Source organism: Xenopus tropicalis, chromosome 5, assembly GCF_000004195.4.
Source record: "Xenopus tropicalis strain Nigerian chromosome 5, UCB_Xtro_10.0, whole genome shotgun sequence".
Taxonomy (NCBI): domain Eukaryota; kingdom Metazoa; phylum Chordata; class Amphibia; order Anura; family Pipidae; genus Xenopus; species Xenopus tropicalis.
In genome coordinates, this window is record NC_030681.2 from 108560589 (window position 1) to 108585598 (window position 25010).

At 38.1% G+C, this 25010-nt stretch overlaps 1 protein-coding gene across 1 annotated transcript in view; it reads left to right on the forward strand.

Moving 5' to 3' along the window:
• Positions 1-232: 232 nt before the first annotated feature.
• pex5l (peroxisomal biogenesis factor 5-like) overlaps positions 233-25010 on the forward strand; it is a 130840-nt gene continuing 106062 nt past the window's right edge. Inside the window, exon 1 of the mRNA XM_031902526.1 lies at positions 233-650. Within this exon, the coding sequence (XP_031758386.1) occupies positions 630-650 (21 nt within the window). The 5' untranslated portion in view covers positions 233-629. The remainder of the gene's footprint in view (positions 651-25010) is intronic.

Below are 25010 nucleotides of genomic sequence, written 5' to 3' on the forward strand. Positions count from 1 at the left end.
TGCAGAGGGGAATTTCCATGAGAGAATAGCATTGTGATCTGCAGTTGAGAACAGTCTCCCTGGGTATTGAGACAGGGGAGGTAATTAATACTGTTATTTCCCTGTTCCAGCATTCCCTGGCTAAGATCAAGGGGAGGAGTGGATACGAGGAGTGCTTGTTGATGTCATGATGAAGAGGCCGAGCTTGGGCTCAGATGAAGCTTAGTGATCTCTTGCAGGTACTGAGCCTTGGTTAGTGCTTCTGTGTCATGCTGCCGGCTTTCTCTGTTCCAGCAGTCAGCAAAGAATAAGGAGGGGAGGTGCAGCTTTGATCCCAGGGGAGGGCCCATGCCAGAGAAAGAGATGAGCAAGCCAAGCAGAAAGCAAGAAAGAGTTACATAGAAGAGGAGTTTCTTTTCAGACATCCAGAATTGTTAGCATCGGAGATACTAGCTGTTTCTGCTCCATCCTATCCCGCTCAGTCATCTGGTTCAGCACCATAAAGGAGCAGACAGCTCCCTGCGATAGTAAATAGGTAGCAGCTCAGCACATGAGCTCCTAGGATCCTATTATCAAACAGCAAATCTGTGTAAAGTCTGCAGCTCCGTAGTATCAAACATACTTTGGCTACCAGGGGATTCTCAAGCACAATGTACCAGGGACATATTCAGGTAAGACTACAGTATGCATGTCCTATATTGGATGGATAAGTAAAATAAGTGCTAAATCTAAGTGAATTCAACAGGTGAAATTAAGGCACTAAAAAGTCATGTGTCATTGATAATTAATTTGAAACCGTTTGTTACACATTTTAGGTTTTATTTATATTAAGGAAATTTAAGTTTAAAAATACACACTAACCCTGTACATAAATGTACTGCATGATCTAAGTCAACTGAAGGGCAAACAGTGTTTCTCCGCAGACAGGCTAAAATGGGCAGTTAAGGTAATTAGGGGTCATTTTTCCAATCTTAAAAACATTTGCAGCCTTTGTATTGACATAATGTTGTAGTCTACACTGTTCCTGGCTAATGTAACTTTTCCGATGTCTCTTGGGCCATATAAATGGTGCAGCAAGGTCCACTTCTTGTAAATACAAGAAGAAGTAGCTAGAACAGAGTATTGATTTGAGGAGGGTTTGGCAATGAGAGGCTCTTGTAGTCATACAGGTTCCTGATTTGTGTAACCTTGACACTCAGCCATCTCCGATTGCTTGGAACTTCGTGTCCTATATGTTGCAAAGAAAATACCTTGTACTCTGTAACCATATGCAAGAACCTTGTCACATCCCCCTGGCTCCCCACAGTATTTCCCACCACTTTTCAGGTCATCACTAGCAGTTTAGAGAATGTACCCATATAAATATAATGATAAACATATTTTTTCTATGTTGAATTTTAGTTCTAATTATGTTTTATGTATGCGCGTTTTCCTTTTGGGAGTTTAATGAGAAATGATGCTATGCAGTTTCCCAATAAAATTAGGTTTTTGGGTAGATTCTTGTTTGTTTTGCTTCATTCCAGAGTGCACTGCTGTGGCTGAAGAGGTTTAGTGATATTTTATATACAGAGTTAGTTTTACAGATAATGTCTTGTTCAATGTCTGTATCCTTTACAGTATATTTATTGCTGTGCTCTGTTGCATATTAAAATAATGGTGATTTTCTAAAGAAATATTAGTTTTCCTAATAAAACTTTGTTTGTAACTGCTTTAAATTAACTTTTTGTTGTGATGTTCAATGTAAATTTATTCAGAGTGACTGGTTCTCCACTTTTACTTTTAGACTACAGGCATGGGACCTGGTATCCATAATGCTTGGGACCTGGGGGTTCTACTATAGAATTGTTTAAAAAATTAATCAAACCCAATAGAATTGTTTTGCCTCCAATAAGGTTTAATTATATCTTTCTGGATAATGGGTTTCGAGATAACCAATCCCTTACCTGTATTGCAACTCTAACTACATACTTTAATTACAGACCATTACTCTGTAGAGGAAAGTGATGTGTTCATCAACTGTGACATTATCCTTGTATGTTTGGAATAATTTAACAAGTTACAAATGAAGTTCCAAAGGTACAAGTTTCCATAATGCCATAAAATAGACATAAACATGCTTCAGTTACTTAAACTGGACATAGATAATAACTTATATGTTACTGTTGTTATAATTACAGTTTATAAAGGATCAGTTCCCATAGTGCAGGCAAACTGAAAGACTCAACTGTCTCAACTTTCTCTTTAGCGGACCAAGGAGCTTGGTTTAAAATAACTATAATGAGAGGGTAGATTTGTAAAAGGTAGAGGAGGTCCAGCATTAATGGATTCTCAAATGGATTAAAAAAAATGTATATAAAACAATAAGGGAAAATAGGGAGGTCATACAAATTTGCTTTGGTACTAGGAGAAGTTTTAAACAAATGGGTTAGGCAGAGAGGGTTTAAGACACATGAAGTAATAGAAAGTATTCGGTGATAGCATGCTTTAGAAATACAACTTTATAGCACTTAGAGAAGTTATCTAGAGGGGAACAAACTAGGAAAGAATTGAGAGTTGAACTGTAACTGAAAGGAAAAGTTGAAGTTGTGCAGGTCAAAAACAAATGGTAAAAAAATGAATTATATGTATAGGGGAATTCACTTTGTGTTTAAAAACTGATCACTTATCAGGTCAGATGCCTTGGCATTTAATAGGCATTTTACACTCTGTATGTTTCTGGGAACATGAACCTTCTCTAAATGGAAGTTTTAGGGTAGTTTGCACACTTGGACTGTGGTTGCCTCTCCCTCTGTTTCTTGCACCATGCACTTCCCTGAAAGATAGTGCGGTATCCTCATCCTGGAAGTTTCTGGGACCATGCATAACTCTCAATGGACAACATTATCTCTACCTGTACTGTTCTCCTCAGATTTTCTTGCAGCACAAATTGTTTGACAATAACTGGTACCTTGAGCTCAGCTTTGTTTTGGAAGCAGGCTTACTTTCTGAATATTTCTTTTGCTTAACTGAAAGGTACTGGGAATCCCTGGCTCTCTTGCTGCTGAAAGCTCATTAAAGGGATTCCCCTTCAGATTTGTAATGATTCAGGGAGCATACAGTGCACTGAAAACCAAAAGGATCATAGATCACTCTCCTCCTATAGACTTCTGTGAGCACATAATGCTTTCATGCACACCAGGGATCCATATTCCAAAATATTTAGAACGACTTTTCCCTGTGAAAGAATGGAGTGTTGTGAGACTGCTCGCTGCCCTCCAGCCCCGCTTTGGAAAGAAACTTGATTTTCAGTAGTATTATGCTTCTTGGCCCTCTAATGTGTCCGAAAAGCTCCCTACTGTGTAATCTGTTCCATTCATTTATAGCAGATAGATACATTTAACTCTAGAGAAGAGCTTCTGTTAAAGCCAACATCATACAATCAGAGTTTGACATTGTGAAATGGCATGTAGTGTTTCTAAAACTTTTCCACTAAATGTCAGCAGTGCAGAGTAATTATCATGTCTGCGGTAGTCTGAAATAGAATTAAGTTTGAAATGTCATGATTAATTAAAATGAATTGCAAATAAATGCATTTCTTCCTGAAATGGCTTTGCTTTACCCCATTTACTAATGTTAAGCGAAAGGCGAAAAAAATTGTATTTCACTTTACACCTTCTTGTTTTATATATACAGCGTAAATGCTTAATGTGTTATGTATGATCTCTAGAGGTTTTGCCGCATTACTATTGTATGTAACTAATTATATTTGTGAAGAAGAATGGACCAACCATAGAATATATTTTTACGGAAATACATGACTTCTCCAGGATAGAATTAATGTTTAACATGAGCTATATAGAAGCTACATAGAGCTATATAAGCTTCCATTACATTAGTCCACATTATATGTAGGGTACCTCTATCACCTCTGTGTGTTAAAATATTATCCAAATATTACTCCATATAATTAAATTCATTGCAGCCATTACATTCATTAAGGGTTAGTAATTTCAGAAATAAATGGTCTGTGTGGTTTATTTTTTTTTTGGAAAATGTATAGTTTGTAAAGCTACTCTTCTGTGGGTAATTTCCAGGATTTTGTCTTGGGTGACTAAATTTAAAGGGCTTCTTTACTGTGGGCAGTGGTGCAAGTGCTAAGGCGAGAAAAATGTTGCCTTAAGATAAACGTATCACTTGTGTCCTGCCCCTTGGCCATATTTAGTGCAGCTGCAAATGGCAATGCTGATAGAAGCAGTAAAGCTTTATACTTAATGCCAGCACTGAACAGTCAATAAGTACAGGGTCCTGTGAACCTTGTGTCCCTTAGTGCTCCTGCCTTTTGTCTTTTGAATGACACCAAAATGTTGGGACCAGGGATGCCCATCTTCTGACTATTTGACATGCGTATGCTGCCCCTCCAGTATGTAGCACTGTTACACACAGGCAGCATTTTGTCTAATTATGTAGCACAAAGAGTTGAACCTAAGGACACAACTTGAGGTGATAGGTTTGAGGGAAATATTTTTTGTATTTTTTTTAGCCATATTTGCATTAGATATAAAGGACGGAAATCTGAACTTTGTACATTTTTTTCAACTATGTGTGTCAGATTTTGTGTCCAGCAATCAGATGTAATACAGTGGGCCCGCATGTGACACGCAACAGAAAAAGGGACATCACATTGCTGTGAGTTCCAAGTACAGCCGGCACAAAGGAACAGTAATATTAGAGAATAAGTTCTTGTATTATAAAATTGTTTGCAATGGATCTTTTATTTTTGTCTAATTATTGCATAGTATTTTACTTTTTGGCCTGCAGCACTCCAAGGCAGTGGTTTGAATGACAGACTGACAAATAGGAAAGGTCCTGAAGAGAAGAGAAACATTAGTGAAAAAAAATAATAACAACAAAACTGTTGCTTTAGAATCACTGACCTAGCAACCAGATAGTATTATTTCAGGTTAGTGAGGTATATAAGAAAATTACAATTCAAACACCTTAAACAATATAAAAGGAAGAAAATTTGCGAAAGTCCTTGACATATTCATTTCTTTGTTACACTAAAAGTTGTGATGTGAACATTCTATTTAATATAATTGGTAGTGGAAGTGGAAGGTTTCCTTTCCTTCATGTCACAATAAACAGTATCTAGCAGTAATATGTCTAAAGCAAGTGAAGTGGCTGAGTAATCTTGAAAACGTTTCATCACTCATCCAAGCAATTGAACTGAAAAAGCCATTCAGATGAGCAGTGAAGCCTTTTCAATATAACTGAGTGAGTCCAGTTGCTTTAGAGTTATCACTACTAGATACTGGATAGCAGATTTTTAAGCAGATAAGTTTTATTGCTTGCATCGGCACACAGCAATATGCATATGTATGGAATCTATTATTCACAAAATTTGGGACCATTAGGCCTTTATACAAGAAGTAGGTACGCCACAAACCAGCCACTAAACAGGCTTCTTCTCCTTTTTACTATCCCCTTCCCTATCATGTCCACATGCAGCCTCACTACAGCTCTACAAACTCCAGCTCCCTAACTAGAGAACCATAGCCTGGGGACTCTTCCCCAATACTCACTCCTCGCTGGGACATGGGTTGTGTTTGCTGGCTACCCTATCTATTTCTCACTTCTACAGCTCTAGCAAGATGCAGCTTTCCACCTTGTGTGGCTCGATATTGTCTGTCCTTCCTGTAAGCCAAAGAGGAAGTGCTGGGCTGATGCGCTCCCTTGTATAGGCCTCTGAAAGGAAATCCACCCTACTGGCCAATCTTACAGGTTGATGCCACCTGCTAGCCAAAATAAATATAGGCTAAATATATACACTTGAAATAAGGTGCTGTTCTATTATTACAGAGTATTAGGAAAATCATGTGTAAAAATGAAAAATGATTTGCTTAAAATGGACTTTATGGGAGTCCACTCTAAGGGATCCCATACCTGTAGTAACATACCAACCAAGCATATAACAGCACTGCAACTACACTCCAGTCACTATGAAACCTGGAGTAAACATATTTTACTATATTGTGCACATATGATATTATATCATGATTATATCCAGATTTACTATTTCAAAGCAAAACAACCATTTCCAGAAATTTCAAAATTTCTAAAGAAAAAAACTGAAAATATTGCAGAGGTCAATTCTGCCTTTGCCTAACTCCGAATGCAAATATAAGTAGCCTAAACTGGCTAACATTGCTTTAATACTTGCTTTGGTCACATTTTAAAGAAGATTGGCTAGTTCTTAATTTAGAAATCAGATTTTTGAGTATGTTAGTTTTCATAGTGCTAAAATGAGCTTGGAACACAAGTTAGCAAACTTAGCCTATTTATGTATTTATATATATATATCTGCATGTACAGGGTCTGCATTTACATCATGAATCGACTATGTGCATAAAAATGTCCAGTTTTACATACTTAATTGTAATAGGAGTTATTTGTAATCAGAGTTTAATTTCTTATTAGATTAATAAATTGGAATGCAGTTGTTAGAAACTGGCGTGGCTATAGGTAAGAAAGCAACTTTGTTATAACATGAACATTTATTGTTCATATTATCAGCTATATTCTACAGCTAAGAAATCATTTTCCTCCACACACTCTGTTTTATCCATAGGGGTTACTCTTTATCCTGAATGGCTGCTGGCTATTTCCTACTGAAAATGATTTCGTTATTCTGTCTGGTCAGTTGGAGACATTCACTGAAAAGTTTGGAAATCAAACACTTTTGGCTTTAGCAAATATCAGACTGTGTCTACTTGCAGTATGTGCCCTTATTTGTCCCCTTGCCTCAGCTATTACAATTAATCGAACAAGTCTATATACACTGTATATACTATATTTGTATATATCCCCAGATAGATAACAAAACTTTGGCATCAAGTTTCAGGGAACTTTCAGACATTCAGCACTAACAGCTTTACAGCCACACATGTGGTGCTTTATGACATTATTATATCCTTATGGCAAATATATAAATATCTTTACATAAAGCATTACATTCATTGCACCAGAATAATTAATATATCATGATTTTCTATTGTGGAGCCTTTAGTTAATAGAGGCAGTCGCGGCTGATCTTGTTCACATTTCATGAACATCAAGGCTCCTGTGAATAATGCCATTCAGAATGAAGTCTCTGCCCATAGTCATGAAATGAATAAGAAATCCAACACAGTTTTCTGTTTTGTTGCCCCTTTGTTGTATTGGCAAGATTAAAAAATGGGTGGTTTGTTTGTTTTTTTGATTTCCAGTAACCTGACACAGTATGATCTGGCTTCTTTGGAATATTTTAGTGCTGTACAATATGAACCCATCCATCAAATTTGATCAGCCTTACTAACTACTTACAAATCCTCCATTAACATGTAATTTACACTTTAGTCAGGTGTGAATTAATTGACAGACTAAATTAATTAACACATTTCTTCGAAGCTAACAGTGCAGTGCATTATCTCAGTTGGGAAGCTCAGTACTCTGACAAGAAATGGAATGCCGCATGGGAATCTATAACTTTCATTCAAAAGCGGCGACAGGCAATGTTGGGCAGTCTGGATCAGTGTTTCTTAAAGGAAAACTATATCCCCAGAATAAATACTTAACTAACAGATAGTTTATGTTAAGTGACCCATTAAAGAATCTCATCAAACTGAAATATATATATTATATATATATTTTTTTGTTGTTGTTGCCCTCGTCTTTTTTGTCGCCCGTGTCGATTTTTTTTGTCACCCACGGTTTTTTTTTACGCGACCGCGCCTTTTTTTTTTTACACGATCGTGCACAATTTGACATGATCACACCCGATTTGACGCAACTACGCCCTTTTTGACCAACGGCCCCGAATTTGACGCACAACAAAAAAAATTCTGTGCAACAAATTTTTCTGCTGCAAATTTTATTAAAGAATCTCTCCAAACTGGAATATATATATATCAGTAAATATTCCATTTTTACATCCTTTCCCTTGAGCCACCATTTAGTGATAGGCTATGTGTGTGTGGGAGCAAAAGGCAGAACTCTGCCCATTCATTGGCTGATGGGGCCTAGCATGTACAGTATATGTGCCTTGGCTTGTTTGTGTGCTCTGTGAATACTATGATCCCATGAGGCGGCCCTTAATTCTTAAAATGACAATTTTCTATTTAAGATTCGCCATTGGCAAATAGAAATGCAAGAAAGTAACATGTAAATTGTCCCCAGCACTAAAGTCACATTCCTATAAGTGATAGGATTGTGTCAGTTATTTTTTTTTTAATTGCCCCCATAACTTATCCCACTCACGTTGGTATGGTACTACTGTAGACAAGAATACACATTCCATCCTATACTATTGTTCAAACAGTAGTAAAGGACTTTATACTCAAAGAGTTAATCTTTTATGTCTCAAAGTCAGTTGACGTTTATGTCTAGGTACAGTTTGATAATGCATGTGGGAAAAGGATGAAGTCAGTGAAGAGGAAAAGATAACTCTGCCCTTTGTGATTTGAAATTAAACCTTGCAAAAAAACAAAAATACTCAATATTATTATAGGAACTTCTGAACATAGCATAGTGATTTACATGTTATATTCTATAAACCTTTTGTTGTGAACAGTTAAATACAGGAGCAATTTTATACCTTTCCTTTTGAAAGGCTAATTTGTGGACTATTTCCAGTCTATGTAATATCATATCTATGAGCTATCATAGCTAATAATGATGTCACTTTATGTATACCAAGTAGGGTTGCCACTTGGCTCAATGTTATTAAGAGAAAAGAAGCATAAAAATATAGAAAGGCCAGATTTTTTTTGTCCAGAAAAGTTGGCAACTTTAATAGCAAGAAACAAATAAAGGTTATATCCATACAGTTTGTCAGTACAATAGATGAGATTATTGTAGGCAAAATGAAAAGCAGCTACTGTACATCAACAACATTATAAATAGCTGTAATAAACCATTAAAGGTTTTGTAACCCCCCCTTCCATCCCCCACCTTCACATAGAAAACAGTTTAGTGCAGCCTGGGGAAAATAACTACTAAATTGGCAAGACTGGAAAAACATGAGCAGCAGAGATATGTGTGATACAATGTTATACTGAGTTATCATAGCTGCATGAATTAAAGGCATATTCTCACCTAAACCACATCTAATATAACACACACATATATATATATACACTTTGAAAAGGGCTGTGGAGACAGCTGAAACGTTTATATATATACATACACACACATACACACACACACACAAACACACTGTATATTGTCTATAGGCTATAGGTCATAACTTTCCTCCGTTTATCAAATCTTGCCCAATGGAATATTCTGCTTCCTGCTTACTGGCATGTTGTCTCATGTGGATTTAATTATGTGTAACATACATTTCATGGCAGGAAGCAGAATGCAGGGGTCACATTTTAAAATTGCATCAATACACAACCAAAAGCATCAAAGGGGCATAGTTTTTCTAAACATGCACTGCCTATCCAGTAGAATACTCTGGTAATGTATACTTTAAATGTCAATAACCCCATGTAATGCCTTGATGAGTGATGGTTAGTATATTCCACATCATTTAGAGCTAAAGTATACAGTAGACATTAGAGGTTAAATCATGATCTGAAGGTCTGGTTAGCCTGCAAATAAGGCCTCATACACATCTGCATTTTATTTGCTCACATATAAAACTGGCGGGGGTGCTGGAAGGGGAACTGAGCTCTTCATTTGCACTGAAATTGTGCATAGTGTTAAAAATCTGCAACTGTGTCATTTGTGACTTCCCCCCAAGTTGCATTAAAGAAGTAGTTCATGTTTAGTGCATTTTTAAATATATTTTTAGTATGATATAGGCACTGATAGTCTGAGCCAATGTGTAATTGGTTTTATTTTTAATTGATTGATTGTGGGTTTTTTTAGTTAATTAAGTTATTTAGCTATTTATGTAGCAGCTCTCCAGTTTGGTATGTTGCTAGCTTTGAATATGAGATTGACAGATGAATAAGAGAAGACTGGAATAGAAAGATAAGTAATAAAAAGTGATAATAACAATAAAATTGCAGCCTCACAGAGCAATAGTTTTTTTTTGATGAAAAGAGGCTGAAGAGGAAGGCAAATAATTCAACAACTATAAAAAATACATAATGCAGACCAATTGCAAAGTGCCTAGAAACAGGACATTATATAACATACTAAATGTTAGCTTAAAGTAAGTGTGTACTAGCTGCAATTTACCCAGTTTGGGATTAGAAATTCTGCACCGTTTCAATGCAAATATATTAAAGGGGATATCAGGCTTCCAAACCATAATTTGATAAAGAGCCCTACACAACACAGAAACCCCTAATATACCTATCACTATAATCTTTCTGCATCATTTGAAATTCTGGCAGGAGTGGAAGGACTAAAACATTAATGTTACAAATTGTAGCAACTTCTCCATGCTAACAGCATGCCGGACCTACATAACCCACAATGCATTGCCTGTGATGTACTTTTCCTTATTGACATCACGTGTGCAGGGAATTATGGGATTAGGACAGTCGACTACTGTAAAAATTTTGAGTGTCAAAGTAGTCAGCCAGATCAGCAGGAGAACAGGGGGGGCAGCGTTAGGGAACTGTTGCTTGAAGTTATATTTACTTTTCAAAAGCTTAAGTTGTGTTTGGTTGGAGTTCCCCTTTAAGTGGCCAGTGCCCATATAAACCCTTCAAGGCCTGAAATAAAATCTCAACATATCAAGCTAAACAGAAAAAAAAGTGTATTTTGATATTGCTTTAAGGGGCAATTTACCTTGAAACTCACTTTCTGATCATGAAGCTAGAGGTATTCCAACATAGTGTGCAGCTGGTCTTTTATTTGTGGTTTCTGAAATATTTCCGTTTTGGTTCCAAAGCTCTCTCATTTAGAATTTAGGTAGTTAATGTTTGTAGGGTCTCACTTACCCTAGCAACCAGACTGTGCAGTTGGAAGACTGGAAAATGAATAGGTGAAGGTTTAAATAGAAAGATGAATGATTTAAAATAAATGTGTAGATTTAGGGGCTATTTACTAATGCTCAGATTTTTTTTTTAATTCATATTTTTTATCACTAAAAGTAGAAAAATAAGTTTTTAGACACATTACTATGTGACTAAACGGCTAAAAATCCAAATCTGACAATTTGTGTAGAAGTCAATGGCAAATGTCTCTTCCCTTCCCTGAAGGATCCTTCTTTGTTTCGAAACTGTAGAGGTTTTCAGATTTTTGACACTGGGTTTTTGTGGGCCAGTTCGAGTTTTGCAACTTTTCTGCAACTTTTTCCGGCATGGGCTTTTTCAGTTCAGACATTAGTAGAAATGAGTTAAATCTGTCCCTCTGATTATCTGATTATTAACTGTTCCACTGTATTCAGATAACTTATTACATTTCAGCCAGAAAAAGACAGAAGAGAAAAAAAAAAACACCCCAAAAACAAAGTCCAGTTGCAAACTGCTTATTCCTGTGTAATCCATAAAAAAGTTTGTCCAACAGTGCTACAAATCACTGGATATTGATGCTTAGGCAAGCAACATGAAAGCTCCCACTTAGATCTGTAAATACGTAGGGAAGAATGCTCAGTACATGCAATAATGTACTCCTTCATAATGCTTTTGGAGCCAACAATGAAATGTAGGCTCTGCTAACAAACAGAATGTTTTTCTTTTACTTTTAAGGCAAAAATAACTAAACGAAAAGGAAAATTTGCTCTTAATTTAATCAGGTTCAAATATGCAGAAATAGGGGGGCTGTATGGAAATAGGCTAAAAGCAGAAACAATGAAGGTGGTTAATAATAGGCTCAAGTTTTCCTTTTTCACACTGATAATCCCCAGCCCTTAACATCTCTTCCTTTTCAGTCAGCAATTAACAGAGCTATGGTTTCAGGTAATTGCATTTCTAGATAGGGGGGTTGCCAACTCATCCCTTTATTTATGGACAGTCGTTATTTATATCTAATGGAGGGCTATGTTTTAGCATTACACTACATTGTTCATAAGTCTCAGTAATTAAAGGGAATTGTCACCAGGGCTAGACTAGCCTATTTATGAACCTTATGTAACGCTGTTCCTTTCATGGCAAGTCTACCCTGATTTGCATAGAGTGAAGCAACACTGTTTTCATATTGTATCGTATCTCAGCTAATGTCAGATTCATTTCTAAAGGACAAGCCAAATGCCTACCCCCTCCCATACTGGGGAAACATAATATACATGGATATTATTTATTAATTAAGCAATTATATTGGCTTCTGTAATCATAAACCTTTATCCCCGTGTGCTGTGCATACCAATAGCCACACCTCTTAAGAGTGTCAGTGACCATGAAAAATGAATGATTGTCCATGCAGTACAAACTGGTATTCATGTATTTATTAGTGTTTTCCAATACACACCCATGCACAGTGTTGCACTGTGTCCTCATGTTAAACTTAGATTACCGTTAGCTATTTAATGTAGGTTACAGGGCAATATATAAAGGTTAATGTATTAAATCAATACATAAATAAATGAATACAAAATATATCGATGGACAAAATTTGTCACAGTCTCCAAAACCCAAGATCCACACAGGAGACCAGTTCTCAGCACATACTGTACATTCACCTGTAACATCAACAGCCACGTTTGACTTCAGGAAGAGCCTTTGTATAAATCAGCATACATGGGTCCTCTGCTCCGGTGCTACCTGTACTTAACCATGTAATTGTAAGGTATACAGAGCAGCCACTGGGCAGGCTAGGAGTCCAAACATAAGATAGGAGAGGTTTGGAGAGGACAGAATATACCAGAACACAAACCCAATACAGAGTAGAAGTAAAATGGCAGTGTAGTCAGCAATCAAACAAGATCACAAATAAGGTAGGGAGTACAAATTAGGATGCAAACAGGAAGCACACCAGTAACTAATAACACTAGACTATCAAGGTCCAGGCTGTAGGTCTGGGGCTTTTAAAGAGACAAAAACAATAAAGCTGCAGGACAGCAGTGCCCAGTTAAAACAGTGCAGTAGAAGAAATAATAGAAAGCGCCATAGACAGTGATTTGTTATTCACGCCACTGCGTAAAGGCCATGGAGTACAATGTCCTGGGTTCAAGCTAAGCTGCAGGATGCATATTACAGGATTTTATACATTTACAAAAAATATGGAACATTAAGCAACTCTGAATTGGAGCACCCATTACCAGTCCTATTTCTTTCCTCATCTTCATTTCAGTAATGAGAATACTGAGTCTGGTAGAATTCATTACAAGAAGCCATTTCTCAGCATACATCAATTATGTTTCTCTTTAACATGCCATCATCCATAATCACCCCATGTACTCAGTTGCAGCTGGATCACACTCTTCTACCTGAGCAGAACAATCTCTCAGACCCAGACTATAACTTTTACTGTCACAACCAGCTAAAACAAGCAGCACCTACTGTATATCATATTATGAAAAAGCTAATTAACAAAGTGGAAGGTTGCACAAGCAGCCATTTTTTGAACTTTGCACACTTCCTTACTTCAGTGCATTGCCACTGGTCATTGCACTGTGTTTTGGAGCATAAATACAGCACTGCCTGCGTTCAGCAGTACTGTATTAATGAACGGCAAAAAGACTTGAAAGTTGGGGTGTCCTGACCGAATTTTTTGCACTTTGCACATTACGTTCCTGCTTGAATGAATTGCGGCAGGTCTCTGCTCTCCGTTTCAGAGTAGAAAATAATTATTAGTCATGTTCTTAGGAATTGTTGGGCAGCGGTCATTTTGTTTATGCACCGTGTATAATGATTGGTCACCGGTACAGAAAAGGCTGTAATACAAAATCAAATTTCCCTGGATATATGAGTCATTTTAAACCATTCCAGTTCCATCGCAATTTTTCTGGGAATAATATGCTCTGTGGCTCAAAGGTTTAATAAATTAAGTACTGAAATACTAAATATGTGCTCAGAAAGTGAATGAATAATTATCTTGTTTAAGGTTTTTAGATTTCCTTAAATTATTATTACCTCTCAAGTGATCCATTTCTGAAAAGCAAGGAACACTATTTCCAGACATGGAAATTACAAATATGTAATTTTTGATTTGTCAAGAACAGCAAGAAAATGCATAGGAAAATCAATTTTACTAAAAGACCAGTCAAACATTCTCTTATACAAATAAGGTTTAGATTTTGTTTAACTTAACGGGGTTTAACGGGCTTAATAAAACCTGGCACTTACAAACCCAGGCCCCTCAGTACCCTGAGTCTCTTCTGAGCTGCATAGGGCTTGGGGGCCAAGAGGCACGACTTGCAGGAGCCCATTCTGTTGAAGCTCATAAACTTAGCCATCTAAATTCAAGTAAACCAACTGATTCCATGAAATCTGTTTGGTGACCACAGTCTGGAAATGTGTATAAATAGAAAAATGGGAAACACCAGTACCATTATTACAATATGCCACCCCTATTCACCATCTGAGCACAGATGCTTTAATTTAATAACACTGCTGAGTTGTAGTTTATTACTAGTATTTGGTTGTGTGGGCACAAATTGCATTCAGTTCCATAAAATGATCCCGCAGGACTAATGTTCCATCATGATTTATGCTGTTTGACTCTTGCTTTAATTATAATTAGATCAACCATTTTGGCTGACTCATCATGTAAAGGTGAAGGTAAGCCTACTTTCCAGCCCTGTACACAATTTTTCACACCCACCTGATTTTCAGGTTAGAGTGGCAGAACTAAAAGAAAAATATGTTAAATTGAATACTTAAGCTTTCTGTGCCAACTAGCAAGGTCTGGCAGTTTAGCAAAGCATCCCAGTAGCCCCATGGGTAGCCAGTTAGGGGAAGAATTTTACCTTCCCCGGAGTTATAAATTGGTTTTAAATTTCATTTAAGCAGTTAAAGTGCTTTATAAATAGCTATTCACAAGGGATATGATTAGTACTGCATCGTAAAGTAAAGGTGTTCTCCACTGTTGCAATTGCTATATTCAACAAAACTTTTTCTTGTGATATATTGCAAACACTATAAAAATGGCCTAATTTCCAGTGGTTGTTTGCATCTTTAAAACTATACGCATTAACATCACAGACAGATCAATGAGTGTTGCAGACACAAATAAATCCTTTAAATGCCACCGTATGTCTAAAGTTCTATTCATGTCTCTGGTTTTGATTTCAGAAAAGAGAAACTTGTCTTTAAAAATTCCTGTTGCTCTAATATTGTCAGTTTATCAGCCGTGCACCCTTGCTGGTGGTTGCTGGAAACATCGGAGAATGGGAAATGTAAGGACACATTTCTCTGGATATTTCCATTCCGTAATTGTGTAATGTGTTATTGTAAAAGATTCCAGGTTTTATTGCAAGTCATAGCAGTGTCATGTTTGGAATCTGGAAAGCTCAGTATCTGGATATCAATCATTTTCAGTTACTTGCAAGCCATAACATTAGGCAAGGAAGAATCTACTAAGCAGTTTTACAAAGCAAAAGGTAGCTTAAAAGATATTACATCTGGTATGTATACTGTGTATTTCTCACACCATAATAATATTAATATATTATATATTTCATTGACTTCTTAATGCTCATTATATTCCTGTTTTATAAAGGAACATATGGGCTTACTTAAAGGATGGCCAACATGTTCTATATCAATAAAAATGTCTAAACAACTTTTTAGGGGTGTGACACACGGGGAGATTAGTTGCGATGTATATTGCCAGTGGAATGGCATACGCGGTGCAGCGATTTGCCAGAATTGCTGAAGTTGCCTTGATTCGGCAAATCGCAGCACTGCGTATGCCATCCCACCGGCGGTTTACATTCTAGCCAGTGGGATGGCTTTGCGGGGAGATTAGTCACCCGCGACAACGGAGATTTGTCGCGCCGGGACTAATCTCCCTGTGTGTCACTGCCCTTAAAGTCTTTGCTGCACATCTTGCAACAAAGTCACAAATGCAGCCCTGTGGGAGCCACTCCAGGAAACTGAGTAGTAGCTTTCTGCCCTGAGCTTATGGCACAATGTCATGTTTCACTAAACAGACTGTTTATCTTGCAAATCATGCACTTAACTGCATTTGGTTTGTGCAATATCTCGCACACTAGTGTTTACTATATCTGTAAAACAATGGGCACAAGTACAGCATGGCACAACAAAGATAAATGAGCAAATAAATGCTGTATGCAATTTCTAAGAAAAGTGCATGGGGGGGACTACCGGTCTCTATCCTTTTAAATCTGTTTGATTTGTTCCCCTGACTAAAATATTTGAAATGGAAGGAGACAAAAGACAACTAATTGAGTGGACAAATATTAAGATCTAAAAGGGATACTTTGTTATGCACTTCAAACTGAAGGTCCATCTGTTTCTGGTCTATTTGGCTCTTCTTCCCTACTTTAGTTTTAAACTGATACACATGCATGGCTCTGGTTGGCTAGTTTGGTTGCTTTTGATCCAGACAATGTGAATATAAATTCAATATGTAAAATATGTTATTATCTTTGTGTAATGCTTTTTACTTTATATGTTTCTCGTGGCTTTAGGCACAGTCTAGCAGTGATATAACCATGGGTCCTGCCACCTAAATCTTTTTTTCTATGTGAGATCTGTTCACTATTAGCATATGTAAAAATTAAAGTTTATAGAAAAGCAGGGAAATAGTGCACTGATCATGATTCCTTTAATACAAAGAACCTATGTAATCTATGAACTGCCATACTAGCAATCAGTTCAGATGCATGCTACCGGACTACTTATAAATGGGTGAAGTTTCATGATTACTTTTTAATCACTATTAATCGGCCATAAAGTATATGGATTTCATATCAGTATGGTAATAAAGGGATGTACCACTCCTAACTCCTGCATCAAAGGCCCCAAACTGTAAGCTCTGTGAGAAAGAGTTTCTAACTAGAAAAGAAAGTTTGAGAACAAACTTCATGTTGGGTTGTCACTGAATGAAATCTGATCTGTTGTTGGCTCCTCCCACTTTTTCTAACCTTGGACCACAGTTATATAGTAAAAACCACTGTGTAAAGTTTGGGGCCCCTGGTTTTAATAGTGTCTGAATGGCAGCAATGAATGACATCTGATTGGTGGTTGGTGGCTGCAAAGTTTAGGGACCCTAGGATTAATAGTTAAAGAACCTTGAGTCAAAGTCACCCAGTAACAAACAGTGGCACCCTGGCATAAATAGTGTGAGAATGACAGCATTTTAAATTTAAACCAATAAAATTCAAAGGATAAAATCTGATTGGCTGTTAGTGGCCCAACCCACTTTTCTTATTTTTGTACTGCAGTCCCCCAGTGACCAGGTTGCAAAAAAAACAGTGGGCACCCTGGCATAAATAGTTTGAGACTGACAGCATTTCACACTTCACCATTGACAGTAAATAGGTGAAATCTGATTGGCTGATGGTGGCTCTGCACACTTTTTTTTTCTAACTTTCAATGGCAAATACCCAGTGACTAACTCTGGAAAGTTCAACAACTTTTCACATTATTTAATACTTAAATAATGGCATCAGGTTAAATATAAATGGGTGGAAATGGATTGGCTCCGCCCACTTGTTCTAACCCTGAATATGTAGTCAGCCAGTGACTGATTGTGTAACATCTGACATAGTGTGAGAAAGGCAGAATTTTAAATTTAAACAAAAAAAAAATCAATAGGTCAAGTCTGATTGGCTGTTGGTGGCTCCACCCACTTTTTAAAACCTAAAAATGCAGTCCCCTAGTGATACATGGCAGCAGGTTAAATTTCCCCATTAAAAATCAATAGTTAAAATCTGATTGGCTTTTTCTAATTCTGAACTGCAGTTACCTGGTGACTAGCTCTGCAAAGTTTGGGGACCTTAGTATTAATATTTAATGAATGGCAGCAGTTTAAATTTAAACATATGAAGTCTATGGGTGAAATCTGATTGGCTGTTGTTGGCCCTGCCCACTTTTCTAAACTTGTAACGTAGTCACCCAGTGACTGACTGTGCAAAGTTTGGGAACTCTGGCATCAAACCAATAAAATTCAATAGGTAAAATCTGAGCGAATGGCAGCAAGTCAATAGGTAAAATCTGATTGGCTGTTCACAGCTCTGCCCACTTTTGAGCATCCAACAATCATCATATTTTCATTCAGGCTAACCCCATGACTATGTGATTCAAGTTTGGGGAGAGTAGCCTCAAAGCTGTAAGATTGGCCACAGTTTCCATTTCCCTATTAAAGTCAGTGAATTAAATTTTATTGGCTGTTGTTGGCCCCTCCCACTTTGGGGTCATCCAACAAAGTTGCTGTTTCATTTGGGGTGACCCCATGATTATGTTATTCAAGTTTGGGGGGTGTAGCTTCAAAGCTGTAAGTGTGGCAGCAGTTTGAAAATTTTCCCTGTCAAAGTCAATGGGAAAATTGGGGTGTTCAGAGCGGCGCCACCAAAAGTCGGGGGGCACAATCGCTTAGAAAAGCACAAGCAACCTGCTCCACTATGGGGTGAAGAAGTGTGGGGAGTTTGGGTGTTGTACCCCTAAAACTGTAGGAGGAGTAGCGTTTAGAAAATGGGGGGCGCTAAGAAGAAGAAGAAGTGGAAGTATAAGCTGAAGTGGAAGAACAGTTGGTTGGGGGTTTCAACCCAATATAATTAGATTGTGTAGTATAATTCCCCCTGAATGTGGGTTTGTAAAAATGCTTAATGTGTCACAATGCATTTAACGCATATATATGCTTTCTCTATATATGCATTTTATTGCATTCTGAAGGGGCATAAAACATATTAGATGCATTATGTTGCATTTGAATAAAACTAAGTGAAACTCCTTTAACCTAAAGTGCAGATTTGAACGCTTGTGGTTACAACCAGGTAGAATAAACTGTAAGTAATCTGTTTATACGCATAGGGTGCCCAAAAGTGTGTCTCAAGTGCACAGATGCACAAAATAAATATCCCACGTGTTAAGGGCCCTAAACAAATCTTGTACAACCACAGTAAAGTTTGTAAATTAAAGGGCACTGAATTATATTTCCAATATAATTTTGTTTTAAAGAGTGGAAACATGAATTGTAACACCTATTTGAGTTCAAGAGAATAATCGCATTAACAGCAGAAAACTATTCCTGGAAGGTCAAGGCTCAATTATATGAGAGCTTTCCAATCAGCCACTGAACTGAAAACTAGATTGGCCAAGTTGTTACTTATTACTGCCCTGATAGATATATGACTAAATTACAGAAGCAAAGCATATTCCTCGGTGTACAAGGAATTTGAATTCAGATGATTCATGTCTTCCATTAAGATTAATACTGTTCCATTGTCCAGAGCAGGAGTTCAGTTTAAATCCACCCAGTGTGCTTTCATGTAATGGCTATTCATTTTTAAAACTAATCACCAGTGAAAATTAATTTTGTTTTCTTTAGGCCTATGGCACACAGGGCCACTAAGTTTAAGCAGATGTTTTCTGCATGACACAGTTGCCAGTATTGCCAATATTTATGTAGGGACTATAGGGTAGGGTTAATTAATCCCTATAGATTTAAACCCTACCTTCCTTATTTCCATTGTCACTTGGGCAGAAGCCCATTTATCTATTTTTTCTATTTACATATTGTAACTTATTGGCCCACTGGTATGACCACTTCCTGCCACACTTTAATATAGTATTTGGTTAGGGGAGGATCGTCCTTCTTGGCCCAGAAGTGTTGAGCCCTAGAAAAAGCCATTATCTCTTGCAAAATCAGGAAACAGGGACCCCGTGAAAGGATATCTTTTGTAATAGCACATTCTAGGAACATAAGATTGTGAGTTATTGCTAGAAATAAGTTTCTTGGCACCAACCAGGAGAGATAGCTGGGCGTATTCTTCTTTATAGACTCAGTGTAGGGACCACAGTAGTGACGATGGAATTGGGCATAGTCTCCTCCCTGATCCTTATCTGCTGTTTGGGATCTGATCCATTAAGGTAGAAAGCCTAAGGATAAAGATTGCATACCAACTACTCTCCACAGTGGTGCATCTTTACTCTGCATTTAACCTGCCAGTCCATCTGCTCTGCATCTGCATTTGTGAGTATTATTGCCTGTCCCTGTGGATCAATTGTCTTGGACAATAAAACTAGTCTACGTTTTTGGTAAAAGGAAGGATGGCTTGAATTTAAAAAGTATAAAAACAATAGCTTTACAATTGCGCCACTTCACTAATTCTCCCTGGTGAAGGCTTGTTTGCTTATGCCACACATCCTTCACTATCTTATTATATTACAGCAACTTATAAAACACAATTAACCCTCACTAGGGTCCATTATCCTGGGCCTTCTTCACCACCCCCTTCCAGTTAAGGCCAAAAGACTAAAACCGAATCCTGATTAGTCTTATATCCAGCCTTATATACTTTAATTGGGATTCCCTGATCCTTTCTGGACACATATTCCTTTGCCAAATAATAGTAAGCCCCGTTCACAAACAGAATGTGCATTTTATCCATAGGCGAGCCTCCTGTAGGTAAATATGTGAGTGAGCAGAAGATGACATGGTAAATTCAAACAGACAAATCCTACTTTGTATAGAGATATTATTTTCACTTTAAATTGTGAAGTCAATTAAATTTTCAAAGGAGATCAAGCAGCTGTATAGTCAGACTGCACAGCTGAATGGCACTTTCTGCAATTGAAAGTGGCCAGGTTCACTTGGCAAGCATTCAGATTTGTTTTTATACATATCCCAGCTTTAGAAAATGCACTGACATGGTTTGTGCCTTTAGATCTCGACAGGAAAATCATAAGAGGGAAGATGTAATTAGATATCAGGAATAAACAGGGAAGAAATAAGGAAGAAATAAGCAAAGAATGCCCTTGTGGGACTTAAAATTCTGCATAAAGTATTTAGTTTTTTCTTCTATTTAGACAAAAATTGCTGTTTATTCATTCTCAGATATTTTTATTCATATTCTGTAGTTGAAACTTCTAAAAGGGCAAGTTCCTAAAGCGCTTTAAATAATTTGTAAATTAAATCCAATGACTCCCAGCAGAATGGGGTGAAACAAAAAAAAAATGGTTTGCAAATATGTATTAGACATGTCTCTAATGCTTTCTTTCAATCTTTCTATAGTTAAAATGTCCATTCCAACATTTCCCACTTGGCTCGGACCCTTGTCCTTTGTCTTTGTCCCTCTGTTTAAAGGGGAAGGAAAGGCTAAGTCACTTGGGGGTGCTAAAATGTTAAGCACCCCCAAGTGACTTGAATCGCTTAACTCGTACCCCGGGCTGGTGCCCCTATTAGGAGAAAACCGCACCAGCCTGGGGTACCTGGGGCGATGCGCTTCCTCCTTCCTTTCCCCTAGACTCCGAGTCCGGCGCATGCGCAGTAGAGTGAAAAAGCTGACTTCTCTGTTAAAGTTCGGCTTTTCACTCTAATGCGCATGCACGCGCAGCGAGAGAGGAAGGAGGAAGCGATCGTTGCTACCCCGGGCTGGTGCTGTTTTCTCCATACAGGGGCACCAGCCCGGGGTAGAAGGTAAGCGATCTAAGTCACTTGGGGGTGCCTAACATTTTGGCACCCCCAAGTGACTTAGCCTTTCCTTCTTCTTTAATCCAAATCGGAAATGGAAAGGGCCCCCTAAGTGAGCTTTAGTGGTCACCTCTAAGTACCGCATTCCATGTACACATGATGTGGATACAAAGTGCACGATTTCTACTGCACAGTCCCTTAAATTAACGTTTCTTATCCGACTTTATAGAACTGGCTCAGCTTGATGCTTATTAACATGCTGAAGTCTATGGAGCAATTATTATGGCTGTATTATACCTTTTTTAGGTACTAAGCCATTTCTAAAGTGTAATTTGAAATTCTGTCTGAGATTTGAAAGGTCAAATGTGTGAAATGATTTCAGTAAGTTCTAGCAATGCATGAGCTATAGCGTTTGTTTGAATGAATAGCGCAAGAGCCCAATTACTATCGTTAGGCTCTTTTGGTGCTCTAAAGGTCATGAAATTAAAATAAACAGGATAATAAAAATGTCTTGGCAAACATAACACTGATACCACTGTGCTGCAAAGAATAACTTTGTATTTGACAGTGCAGTTTGGATATTTAATCACCCTGAGCTATAAACACACCCATGCCTCATATACCAATGCTGAAAAAAACAATTTTTGGAATTTCATAATAGATCTGTTGGAAAACCTAAAACTCGAAGTACATTGTAACATGTGCTAGCAAGTCTATTGCTTAAATGTCAGTGTCTGTTTGCAGTTCAACCAGGTCTTGACTCCACCAATCTTTCTGATTATTTAAAATATGATCTCCAATAAGTATGTCATGTCTACATGATCAGATTGTGGGATGGGGAAATTGTCTAGTGGTTATACTGTACCAGATGGCACTGGGCAATGATTATGGCAGCACAAAAAAAAAGTAGAAGGGAAGGCAGCTGCTATATCAGGCTGGGGACTCTACAGAATGGGTAAGGCCACTGCAGTAATGCCAAAGAATGCTTGTTTAAGCGGACCAGACACTTGATACAGCTCAATAAGAAGAATTTAATAGAAACTTAAACAAAAAGAAAAAAAATGCAGACAGTATTATTGGAATGGGACCACCTATATTGATAGTCTAGGATAATTGCAAAAGTGGAGTGGGGTGCTTTTCCCTGAGGATATGGAATTATTTTTAGGATTGCACAGGATGTCTAAGGGAGTCAAGGGCCCTGCCCTTTCCTGCTTTTGTGACCTGCATATGTGCTGATGGGAAAATAATTGTGTGACAGGATTTTAATGCAGAGCCAATGATGGGATGTTGGTATCTTAGAACTGCCAGCTGAAATGTGGCACAGAGCAATGGTGCAGCCAGTTAGACCTTGAATTTATTGCACAACCACCTTGTACCATTTGTGAGCCACATGAGTTTTTGGTGTTTAAGGGCTTGTACTCATGAGCGTTTCTTCCTGCACTCCCTTGCTATGGAACACAGGAGAATGCCACTGCAGGGGAGCACAGGAAGAAACGATTATGAGTATGAGCCCTAATTCTAAATTCATAGCACAGGTAAATGCATCTCTCTATGTCATTGCTACTTCGCAGTGTTTGACTTGGCCGACAAGGTAATATTTCCCTCCTCTCACCTTTCTTTATACAGTTTTCTGTTAGTACTGCATACTGTGTATGTATTATGTATATTATGTGTTTTCCTGACATTTCTTCATCCCAGTTCTCATTCTTTTGTCTATGTTTCTTAACTGTTTTTGTTTTTTCTTTCTTGCTTGCTTTAAATTTCCTCTCTCCCATATTTGACCCTCTACTTCACTCCATATCTCATGATCTCTCTTGTACTGTGAAAACAAATGGCTCAGGTACAGGCGTGGAAAGCCATATAAGAAGTCCCCAATGATGTCATTAAGAGTTTTAATGGAATCTGCAGGGCCAGTCCAAACCCTGCCAATTCTCCTTAACTATGTAAGTTACACCATAAAAATTTAACTGGAACAAATTATGACAATAGCAAGTAGCTAAATCTACACTTCTTAAAAAACATTTACCGTATATTACTCGAGTATAAGCCGATCCGAATATAAGCCGAGGTACCTCATTTTACCTAAGAAAAATGGAAAAACCTATTGACTCGAGTATAAGCCTAGGGTGTCACCAGTAGGGCTGGTGCGAGCAAGCCAGCACACGAAGCACAAGAAGTACAGCAGGATAATCTTGTTACATGATATTACTTGAGAACTGATAATAGAACTGACATAGATCCCCCCATTCTCAGCAGAAAGCATATTGACATTAACCTATTGCTGCTGCCTATATACCTGAGTTTTAACAAAGTCCACACTTAAATGGAGATGACCCAGTTGTTACCATATACTCAAAAGTCACTGGTAACACGATATTGCTTGAGAACTGATAAGAATAAACTGAAGGATACCGTATATATACCCTTATACACCAGCAACAAACATCAGTTTGCTGTTTGTTGCTGGTGCACAGGGTGCAACATGCTCTGGCAAAGGGTGGCCCTGCATTGACCAAACAATAAGTAAATTTCCCTCGCAAATACGGTTTTGTGACATAAGCCATATGCAGTACTCGCTTGTGACAATAGGAACATGAGATTGTGGCTGTGTGAAGGTTTGTGTTTCCTTGCAATGTAATCCTTTTACCAGAGGTATGGGATGGGTTTTGTTTCATTATCCATTATCCAGGGATTTGTTTAATGTTTATGGCAGCAAGGCAGTCTGTAGGACAGAAGCAACGAATCATCTTTGATTTTTTATGCACATTAAATGATAAACAAAGAAATTTGCTATAACTAAAGCCCTGTGTTAAGGTGGCCATCAACTACTCACCCCATTCACTTATGACCCAGCAACAGGGCGGGGGCCACGTCAGTTAGTTAGACAGAGCCCCCAAGCCAGGCAATAGCAGCAGCACATCCGGCACCCGCACACTGACATCAGGCAGCGAATCAGTTCCCGTACGTGCGCACTAGCAGTAGCAGCAGCGCATCGGCACCGCACATCCGGCAGCGCATCCGGAATCCACCACAGCGTGGTCGTAAGTACCCGAGTAGAAGGAGGCCCCGAGTCAATAGCAGCAGCGCATCCGGCGCACACACATCATGCAGCGAATCCGGCATCCACCACACCGCATGTGTGAATTCCCGTACGTGCGCATATGTGTCCGTGTATATGCACGGGGGGGGGGGATGCTAGACGTATGTGCTCGTGCCCGGGGGGGGGGGGGGGATGCGAGACGAATGACGGATTACTCGAGTATAAGCCGAGGGTTCCTTTTTCAGCACGTTTTCAGTGCTAAAAAACTCGGCTTATACTCGAGTATATACGGTAGATTTAAATAAGTTGCAAGATAATGCATTACCATTTGCAGGGAATGCATCATTATTCATTTTAATGGAACACAACTATATAATATAAGTACAAATACTAAACTAATACATTTGGCATTGAAAGTATTACCAAGGTTGTTTTGATGGCAGCAATCAAACCTATATGATATTTCTATATGTATTCTCTCCAACCATTTGAGAATGCCACCAAAAATAGTGCAGACATAAGAGGATGCCTGCTT